The sequence below is a fragment of the Strongylocentrotus purpuratus genome, unplaced genomic scaffold (genome assembly GCF_000002235.5).
Source record: "Strongylocentrotus purpuratus isolate Spur 01 unplaced genomic scaffold, Spur_5.0 spur5_scaffold_12, whole genome shotgun sequence".
In the NCBI taxonomy this organism is placed as follows: domain Eukaryota; kingdom Metazoa; phylum Echinodermata; class Echinoidea; order Camarodonta; family Strongylocentrotidae; genus Strongylocentrotus; species Strongylocentrotus purpuratus.
In genome coordinates this window covers 5,703,400-5,714,493 of record NW_022145597.1, presented here as the reverse complement: position 1 = coordinate 5,714,493, position 11,094 = coordinate 5,703,400, and the positions used below count along the sequence as shown (strand labels likewise).

Here is an 11,094-nt window from a genome sequence, read left to right as displayed (position 1 = left end):
TTCCCCACTAGACTGTAGTGTTATAAAAAAACGTTGGAAAAACGGTTTTTGAAATTTTGAATTCCAATCATAAATATCTTGATAATCAAACACGCGATTGGCTTGTAAAAGTCATGAGATTCATTTCTGACACAAAGGTCTATAATTATGATTGCATCATGAGCTAAATCTATGATTTTGTTTAAAATCAGAGGCAAAGATACCCAATACCGCCAATGCACAGGACAGTCCAATACTGTGCAGAGTATATGTTTATCAGAGTCCATTTATTTATTTTCCATATGAAGGAGAAGTCAAGTCTTGAGTTGAGTGTGGAGAAGGCTCGGTGGGAAGCCAAGCTCCAGAAACAAGAGGCTGAGATACAGGACAGAGAAGGAACAAGGACGAGCGAGGCGGTGGAGAAGATGAAGAGAGAAGCGGAGGAGATGGAGGAGATGCTTCGAGACGGTCAGAGGAAACAGATCTCTAAGATGAGCGGAAGACACATGGAGGAGCTCCGAGTACAGAAAGACGTTCATCAGAGAGAGATGATGCAGAGAGAACAAAGATGGGCTGATAAACAACAACAATATCAAACCAGGTTAGCATTCATACTACCATATCATGTGATCATATTAAATGCAATTACCTCACATTTCTGTAGATTTAAATGGGTGAAGATTACCTAGGCCGCTATTCTGAGATTCATTTTATCTCACTTGTACCCTTAAGTATTGTTTGATTATGTGAGAATTTATGATCTTTCATAACCACAAATCCGGGGTTGGCATGTTAATAAAAAACATTTGTTTTAAATCACAATCCTGCATGACTCGATAATACCTTCCATACAGTACATCAAAACAATGGTATTGTCCTAAGGAATCTATGAAGTTGGTGACCTTGATTTATGATGTTCTCATTCTATTCTAGGTTGGCGGAATGTCAACAAGAGATTCTTAAACTAACCACAAAGATTGAGAAACTGCAGCAGCAAAGGTGAGCACTGGAGACATCATTATCATTTCGGTTTCTGATTGAAAGTGTACCTCAAGTTTTCAGGAACTAGACTAGTTTTGAACTTGAATAAACACATTAAAAAAAGTATAATAACAAAAATGTATAAAAGGAACCAGAAAATAGCAAGAATGCTCATCAAGCCTGCTACCTTTGAACATGAAGTGACATTTTATCATCAATTCTAAAAACATTTGCACTTCATCACAATTTGTTCAAAATTGTCAGCTGATTTTACTACACAACCATCAATTGCCTTTCATAATCAACAGACCAGCAATTCATTTTGAAATCATCTCTTTTGTTCACTGCTGGTCAGCCTACTCAACATTGCGTCTTAATAGAATATAAATCATGCAAGCTCACCTGTTGTTGAAACACCTTCTCTACTGCACCCTAGTAGATGTTATTGTACCATGGCAACAACTGGCCAATCAAGAGTCTAGAAATAAGCAGATGACACAATTTTCTAGATTCATTCCGATATGCACCATCTTAGTAGAAGGATTTCACCCTGGAAACAAGATTTTTCTGCTAGTCACACCCAACTGTATATACAACTCATCTGCACTACATTATGTTTTATCAGCTGCAATTATTACCAAGAGGATTTCTCATATACCGGTAGATTTAATCCATTGGATAGCATCTTGCATTGTAAAACATTCATCGCTTGTGCTATCCGAGGAGGAGTTTTCATTTCAAGCGCATTTTTGTTTTGACACGTTTCGTCGAGGCCTCGCGGGCGTGGTCACTTAATTTCCTTCAAGCGTTTCGACACCTATGGAAGAAAATTTTGTGTAAATATTTAATGCGTGATAATTATATGGACATCATGCCTCTGGGCTCCAGATGAGTTATTTTGTTGGATTCCTACATCTGATACTATCATAGCAGTTCGCATGAAGAGTTACTGGTAAGCTTATGTACATATCTTTTATGTTAGGAATTCATTAAACTAATACCTACAAACATATGAAAAACACTGTTTGGGTACATAGAATAAACAAACAGATTTGGGATGTTAAATGCATTGAAGCTAATTACATACAAAGCTATAATACAATTGTATAAATGGTATATCAAATACTATGTATTTCCTTGCAGGTTTGGCATTGTTAGTAAGCTGCAGCATTTCCTTCAATCACAATGCAACGAGGCAGTGATGATGGTCAGCTCACTGGAAGCCTCTCCTAAAACTCCTATCAACATGAATGGACAAGTGACTGGTGAAAGAGTCTACGCTAGAGAAGGGGTCAGAGGTCATGACAATCAAGGGCCAAAGGTCAGGAGTGCAAATGGTCCTCACTCAAGTATGGAAGGTATGATCATAACATGATTTTCAATGTATTGGAGTCTAGGCTAAAAAATAAATTGTACTGGACCAAGTATGAAATTTAGCTGAAACATTTAAAAAAAAAAAAAAAAATGCAGATTTGTGAATAATGATGATGAGAGTAGTGATTATGAGAGGTAATAGTTTTTACATTTTTTTTTTTAGTATACAATTTTTTTATGATGGGAAATCATAGCTGAGAATGATACTTGAATGTATACTTGATAGATTTTGCATACATGTAGCATGTCAAGTTATCAAGAAAATAGCGATGCCGTTGAGAAATTTTATTTTGCTTAGCATATCTTGTTTTTATCTATCTCGTATACACTTTTGCGGGGAATCTCATAGATTTTAGGTAATAATACAGTAAATCTCTCAGAATAACTGAAGTTGTTTCTTGGGGTGAGGTTTACTTTAAGATACAAATTATCTAGATTTAATATTTTCAAATGCTTTGTGATTTTGTTAGGTCAGCATTCAGAGCTATTGAAGCGTGCCCAGGAGGAGGCTCGACAGGCAATCCAACGTCTGTATCTTCACAAGCAAGGAGAATCGGAAGATGAGGGGGCTCCGCATGAAGCATCCTTCTACCCTCTAGACGCTGCTCCATCTACCCCTACCAACAGTGAGATGTCACAGAGTACTGTCTACCAGGATATCTATACGTCAAATCTCCAGATGGCTCACCATCATACAGACGACCAGCCAAGTATGCAGATGCATCGTACCGGTCACAGCAATGGCTTAGACCAGAGACTCCATGCAACACCCCATACAAGGGTGGCCAATGGAGTTGGGATGTCGCAAGGAAAGTCGACTGCTACACCTCCGCGGTCGAGTAGAAATCATGAGAGAAACAATGGATTTGGAGGAGGAGAAGGTGAGATGGAATCAGGGTGGATGGGAGTAGACCAGTCAGATGCCGGTCTGTTCCTAGAGATGATGACTGATGACCATCAGGATACAAAGATAGAACAAGATATTGGTGAGTGGATGATGATAATGACAACATTGTCTTGTTTACCTCGTTTACCAAGGGTAGCCTCATCAGTATCTCAATTGTTTCAAAAGGCCTGTCTTCATCAGCTTGAATTGCCAAATATCCCACTATTTTAACTATTCCGATTGCAAATTATCCAGTTAATTTGCGTCCTCATCAGCTCAAAGTTGCAATTGGCGGGATATTTGGTAGAGATAATCATCTCAAGATATCTTGAGCTAGTCTTCAAATATCCCGCTATTTGTCTGGTGCGTCTTCTCTGAGCTAATTTCTCAAGTTTCAAGTTTCGAGGTCAAGTCTCAAGCTGTTGAAGACGCGATTTGTAACTTCAGGATTATTTCAGAAATCAGAAATAGCGGGCTATTTGGCAATCTCGAGCTGATGAGGACAGACCTATTGATGGATCAAGATATTGGTGAGAGGGATTAAGAGTGGTCTTTATGATTGTGATCACTGATACCGGATCCTATAGTGTCAAAACAGGGAAATACAGTCAAAGCTGTCATAGTAGCCACCTCTCTATAAAGACCACCTGTCTATAGTGGCCATGTACTCTGTCTCCCTTGCAATAGAAATGTGTGTTGTAGAACCTGTCTAGAAAGGCCTCCTGTTTACAGTGTCCATCCTTTTCTGTTTTCCTTGAGTGGCCTAACCTTTATAGACAGGTTTGACTATACAGCCCTTTCATTCAGGAATTCATCAGGAAAAGACAGGATAGCATATGTCCTCATAGTCTATTGTTTCTCTCAGTGTTAACATTGGATAATCACATGTTGAACAGTTCATTAGAACCATGCAGGATAACAGATATTCATGTAGTGTAAAGACGTGAAAATCATGTTTCATAGAGTTTTGTGCTAACCAGCACTTTGTTGATGAAAATCTTTAAACTAGACAGATTTGTAAACAGTTAATTATGATAGGAAATCATGAATGGATAATATATTTGTTGTGTCAAAGATTTCTTTAAAGGGAAGTGGATGTATTGATAATTCTGTATCCATGCAAAACCTTTATTTGTATTCATATTCAGTTTGTATATTTTACGGTAGACTCAGTGAATCTCTCCTTGATTGTTTTTAATAGTAGGATGGATGAGTCAACATAACTCTACTCTCACGTCATCGCCAACCAAAGAGAGTGCTTCACCTGATATCAACATCCATCCAGGTCAAGGCTTACTCCTTCAGATACCAGGATCCTTAGCAACCTCTAGCAACACTCGGGTCAAAGGTCATAACCTGAGTGACCTCTCCACTGGACCCCTGGATATGCTGGATAGGTAAGACTAGATGTCTAGCATGCACAAAATGTCAGTTTGTCATATTATCCCTGACCTTTTTATAAAACCTTATTCAGTATAGAATTGTATGCCTACCTTTAGTAGTTCCATCATATGACACGTTTCGATGCGTTTCAGACCAACATTCAGACAAACCTCAGTCTGAAACGCATCAAAACACGTCATATGACACACGTAAACCTAGGTTTGTCTACAAACCTCCTTTGTGAATTTGGGCCGTAGTGTTTAAAACCACTTTTTTTTTTTTTCAACAGAGGAATTTTTTTGTTAATGGATTCTAATTTCCTCTTTTGATTTAATTCTATCCACTAATGATTTTATGTTTCTTTGATTATATTTTCCTTTGTTAGCCCTGTCTCATCAACGCAAGGAGATTGGAGAGAGGTCGCCCTACAGAAATACATTGCCAAGGTCAGTTACTATGCTGATAGTACAGGCTTCTCCAAAGGCCTTTCTTCATCAGCTCAAGATTGCCAAATAACCCGCTATTTTAACTATCACGATCGCAAATTATCCAGCTAATTTGAGTCTTCGTCAGCCTGCAGTTGCAATTAGAGGGAGATGTGGTCGAGATATTCATCCCAGGATATCTTGGGCTAGTTTGGAAAATATCCCGCTATTTGTCCGGTGCGTCTTCACCAGCCTGAAGACTCGCACCATGCGCAAAATGCTGAGCAAAATATCTTGAGCTAATTTCTCAAGCTCAAGTTTCGAGGTCGAGTCTCGAGCTGATGAATACGTGATTTGTAACTTCTGGCTTATTTCCTAAATCAGAAGTAACAGGCTATTTGGCAATCTCAAGCTGATGAAGACAAACCAATTCCAATTCATCCCTCTGTCCTAATGACATTCATGTGGCCACCCATAGTAGCAAGGTTTGCATGACTGCTGTTACAGTCAAACCTGTCTATAGCGACAGCCCAAGGGAAACAGAAAAAGTGGCCTTTGTAAACAGGTGGTCTTTGTAGACAGGCTCCTTCAGTACATGATTCAATGAGAAACCATTTTCAAGGAAACAACAAATGTGGTCTTTGTAGACAGGTGGTCACTAAAGCAGGTTTGACTGTATAACAACAAGCCACTTCCTATGAATGTAAAGCCGGGCGCACACTACACGATTGGACCACGATCCAATCTTGGATGAATTTGTGATAGCATTTTATATGAACACTTAAACGTGTAAAATATTAATGACCTGAATAGTTGATTAATAAAATATAAATTTCAAGGGATTTCATGTTCCCTTGGAAGTGGGAAAGCTAAACCGGCGCATAATCGTAGTGACATCAGGCCAGTCGTGCGATTGTCTAAGATTTGAAGCCGATTCTGATTTTTATTCTTACTAGAAGAGTTAAATGCACTAACTTTATCATTATTTAGAATGTAAATTAGGCGGATAGTGGTTGTTTAAATTTTGATATCTAATATAACTGCCCTTTCTACGAACATTGGACCCGCAGGATAATCGTGTAGTGTGCGTCAGGCTTAAAACTAACAAGCTCTGTTTAAAACAAGATGGATGGGGGTAAGAAGGAGAAAGTCCAAGTTTTAAACCATATGTATTGATGAAAAATATGGATTGCCTGATACTGGCAGCTGCCCTTTATCTCTGAAAATATGTTCATATCATGTATTTAGATTCTTTCAATGTCATTTAAACAAATATATTTTATATCAATGATACTCTGTTATACATAATTTATATTTATCCTGGACTTGCCCAAGGGCATTGTTTTCATGAACAGCCCCCAAAAAAATTGGGAGTCAGTGATATTTGGGACTTTATGTGATGTTTGAAACATAATATTACAGAGCACCTTTGAAATGACTCATATTGATCAAGTTGTTTGTAGATTTGTGATATAACTTTTTATGCCTCTAATTTCATTGACATGTTCTTTGCTTGACAGCTATTAGAACAATCCCCAGGATCAGCCCAACAAACCAATCCTTCCCAAGCCAGCTTCACATCACTGACAGGTAATTAACCTAAATCTTTCGAATTTTGATGTTTGTATTGAATATGATCACTCTTGGTGTGACTGTGTACAGAGTACTGTGTATTGATATTTTAAAACAATTTAAATAGATGTTCATTTGCCCATTTTGAAAACCCAAAATGAGTAATGCTGAAAACAAAGAACTTTGACAGGCCAAATGGACCAGATTCTCCCTCCCCCCCCCCCCCAAAAAAAAAAAAATATATATATATCTTTGAGAATCGTAAATACACTTTATTTGTAAACTTATAAAAGCTCTTGTCAACAATCATATTCTGTTTCCATTGAATTTCATTTATTTTTATTTTTTATGTTAATTCCATGTTATACTCCGAATTGCTCCTTCCTTTATATTTCATGTAAATGAGTGAGGGAAAAAATGCTCTAAACTGAGTATAGTCCAAGTACCTTCAAACTCACTGCACTCCTTATGAAAGAGTATGAGGAAACCACAGTTCAATGTTGACACCTACACATTTTGAGGTATTCACAAGGTATTTCATAAAGGCTGTGTCACTTTCAACAAAACATATGAAGGTAATTATTCGCTGACACCAGACTTGGTGGCAAAACCATTAATGTGTGTACAAGTCTAGACACAGCAAAACCATAGTCCAATCAAGAAATACTCTGCAGTCTCTTGGAAAGTCCTTGGGTAATGGAAATAACCTCCCATATGGGGGAATGGGTGGAAAAGGCAGAGCATTTAGCCTGTTGGTCATAAAACTGAAGGCTAATCCTGGTGATTGACAACACCTGTTATTGGGTAAACACCTAAATGGTGTCAAATTCCCCATGAGAGCCCACTTCTACATGTCTTTAATTCCCAGTTTACTTTTGTCATGAATTGAATTTCACTTATGAGTGTGCTGTCACTCTGCAGGTAAGACAGTGGTTGAGAGAGAGAGGCTACACAGTGGTATATCCTATGTTACAATGGAGCATCCTCAGCCTGGGAGACTGGACGATGGTAGAGCTGCTTCAATGATGACCAGTAGACAGGCATCTGCAACGAGCAAAGGCCCTGTTAACAAAGACAAGACCAAGGTAGCGACACCTGTTACTAAGAAGAATTCATCTTAAATAGTAGTTATTTTCTTATTTCTTAAAGATCTTCAGGAATATATTTGCATCTGCTTAGAATATCCAAATCTTGAAAAGTAAAGAAACCGGTAAGAACTAAATATATATAAACCAAAAAGCAAACAAAAATGACATATATGCCAATTTGGGCAGTGAAATTACTGGTACATGTATTAACTACATGTACAGTACACTGTCATAATAAGTGGTATACAATGCATATGAATTATATTTATAAGCGTACACTGTAAAGTAATGTTTGTATAAACCAAAGTTGAAACCAAAGCCTAAGTAAAAGTGAAAAATATCTATAAATGATGTCTAACACGTGAGAAAGGAAAAAAATAACATATGGCAAGTCCATGGTCCAAGATAAGGGACCTTTGAGCCCTTTATGTTCAAAATATTTAGAATTGAATATTTACCAAAATTGTCTACATGATCAGGCAGTAGTAGAGCTATGAACTTTATACTTTCATCAAGTAAATTGCAATATTTGTACAGTCAAACCTGTCTTAGTAGCCACCACTCTATAAAGACCACCTGTATATAGTGGCCATGTATTTTGTCTCTCTTAAGAAAGAAATGTATGTTGTAGAACCTGTCACCTTTTTGTTTCCCTTGAGTAGCCTTATAGACAGGTTTGACTGTATATTTATTCATGATAGCCTTAAATGGGCCTATTCCAATCTCTACATTATTGGTTTGTATCGATCGACAGAAACAGACTGGTCCTCTCAAGGCTGGATTGAAGGCTGCCCCCAACAGGCAGAGACCAGTCATTGATGGAGGTCGAGACAATACGGGAAACCCAAATAAATCATCTCAGAAAACAAATGTGTGGCGCTGAGGTGGATGTACAGCGCCATCAACATGCCAAGATTAATACAGGTCTACACAGCGTGGAGTCATGTGAAGCCCCGTTTACATATGACAGAAAGGCAAGATGGAGCAAATGGGGAAAAGAAGAGGCTGTATTAATCAATAGTTACCATCATGTATGCATACATTATGATCACTGTGCTTTGATACGGGAAGACCAGAAACTCTCACCAGTGGCTATTTTCATTTTAAGAAAGCATTGTTACACTGATAGCTGCTTATAAGCTACTGAAAACATGGCGTTTGATTGGCCGAGACCAAATTCATCGTAGAAATTTAGCATTTGTTATCAATAACAATGTTTTATGAAATGGGGGCCAGATTTGCGGAAGTTACAAGCAGCAAAATAACTGAAGCACAATAGCCACAAGACTAAATTTCTAAGATTCACAATGGTTTTTTCAAGTAAAAATAGCCACTGGTCACAGTAGTCGATACAATTTTGAGATCAACTTGGGTAACCTTGCCCCTCAAAGCAGTCAGTATTTTTATATAACTCAGTGCACAACTAAGGAAGAGCACAAATCGGTCATCCTCCATAACCCAGTACCTCCTGGATACCTCAGTCACACTGCCAAACTGACTACAAACAGCTTGTTTTCAGCCATTTTAGCTAATGTACATTTTCAAATGAGATCAAGCAGCTCCTTTTTACCCAGAGCTACTATGTAAGTTATTTTTACATGTGTGACATTGTTTTGTTTAGTTTTGTTTTGTCTTGTTCAGTTAACAATCGAGTTACATTGTAGCACGTTGAGTGGTACTATATCAGAAAGTGCATAGTATAAATAATTTATATTATAATGTAAATACAGTCAAACCTGCTTTAGTGACCACCTGTATAGAAAGATCACCTGTCTATAAAGACTACATTTTTTGTTTCCCTTTATGGTTTCTCATTGGTACCTGTACTAAAGGAACCTGTACATAAAGCCCACCTGCCTATAAAGACCACTTTTCATGTTTCCCTTGAGTGGTCTTTATGTACAGGTTTCACTGTTGGCCTGGGGAGTGTTTCACAAAGACTAAGATCGACTTTAATAAGTAGGACTTGAACTATGGCAGGCCATTCATGCCAATGGTTGCTCTCACCATTGGTCTCTCAAGGGACGTCACAAATCTACAGAATTTACATTTTGATAGTTCATTGTTGAAGAAAAAAAGTTACTTACATTGTTAAGTTATATTTAAGACTTGGACCCATCCTATGCTATGCGATTTATGCCCTTAAAAAGTCTCGAAACAGATGTAAAATTAGAAACTGAGAGCTCAGTTTCCTAAGATAGAACATTCTCGTTTGGGACCTTGCCACAATGGATGTACACTAATTATGCCAGGTGAGTTTATTATCGATCGTTGTGCCCAGATATTTGTATTTTGGAGCAATTTCAATGTTTTGATCTTCACTAGTTTGCGTTGTTGTGTAGCAACTCTAAAGTCAACAATGATTTCTTTCGTTTTAGACTGATTTTAGTTGAAGGTAATTATCATAACTCCATTTAATAAACCGCTCTATATTTGAACGATAGTTATTTTCATCACCTCTGATCATTCCCAAGATTGCGGTATCATCTGTATTTTTGAAAAAGCGAACATCGTTACCAGCTGACATGAACAAGTCAAGTATTTAAGAAGTGCTCTACTGCACTATCCAACAAAACTAATTCAGATCTTCATAATCTTTCAGATCTTTGAAAACAATTAAACAAAATAAGATCTAACTTCTCCTGATGCTCTGCACACGGGGCAAACATAGGTTACTACAGCCACCGCGTCATGCTGGCAAGATATTGACACAGGCCCCATGATACCATTCCAGGCACCTGTCGCACTTGATCATTTAAGGCAACCATCTTCCGGCTTCGTACAAAGGCAATAAACCACCTTGTTGAGCCATGATCCTCCAACAATCGGCAAGGCTCGATCTCGACATTATTTCAACCTATCATGTTTAAGCACCATTAAGGCCTTCCTAAATAAATCTAACCCGGTAAAGATAGGGGGATAGACACTTTACAATCTGGGCCGGCCCCCTCCAAGGAGGACTGAGTTTCTTGCAGTGCGGTTGACTCGAAGGGTTCCTGTTAGAATGTTTGCAGTATTCTGCCTTCCTCTTTGAGCTGGAGGCTGGTTTTTCCAATCAACCTTTTTTTCCTCAGACATTTTTTGTTTTCGACAGAGTATGTCTTCACCTCAATTGGTGGATTCCACTTGTCCTAAGTGTCTGGATCCAAAGTTGAATCAATGTCTTTCACAACTAGTCGTCGAAGTCTCAAAGGTCGATTCGGAAGTAAGGGTGGCTCATCGACCTCAGACTCGGCATCGGGCATTTCCACGTCTGAGTCAGAATCTGACTCAGAATATCGTCCCAACAATTCATCAAGGTCGTCTTCATCATCATTGTGGAATTCATGGAGGATTGTCATCTCTAGATCGGCACATATAACATGGAACTGCTACTTATTTTATTTACCACTACTGCCTCCACAGG

General features: G+C 38.2%; 1 protein-coding gene across 1 annotated transcript; it reads left to right on the top strand.

Moving 5' to 3' along the window:
- The first annotated feature begins 281 nt into the window (after positions 1–281).
- LOC115918521 lies at positions 282–9,482 on the top strand. Its single transcript, XM_030981670.1, has 9 exons — positions 282–580; positions 913–978; positions 2,104–2,318; positions 2,805–3,320; positions 4,425–4,617; positions 4,989–5,049; positions 6,549–6,618; positions 7,522–7,685; positions 8,443–9,482. The coding sequence occupies exons 1-9, from the start codon at positions 282–284 to the stop codon at positions 8,569–8,571; spliced, it is 1,713 nt and encodes a 570-aa protein (XP_030837530.1). The 3' UTR covers positions 8,572–9,482.
- Positions 9,483–11,094: the final 1,612 nt, after the last annotated feature.

Bases quoted from the DNA above. Each gene is read 5' to 3' on its own strand.
- LOC115918521 (XM_030981670.1), top strand. From the start codon at position 282: ATGAAGGAGAAGTCAAGTCTTGAGTTGAGTGTGGAGAAGGCTCGGTGG. The intron at 979-2,103 runs GTGAGCACTGGA...ATTTCCTTGCAG, and splicing joins GAGAAACTGCAGCAGCAAAG to GTTTGGCATTGTTAGTAAGC. The intron at 3,321-4,424 runs GTGAGTGGATGA...TTTTAATAGTAG, and splicing joins AAAGATAGAACAAGATATTG to GATGGATGAGTCAACATAAC.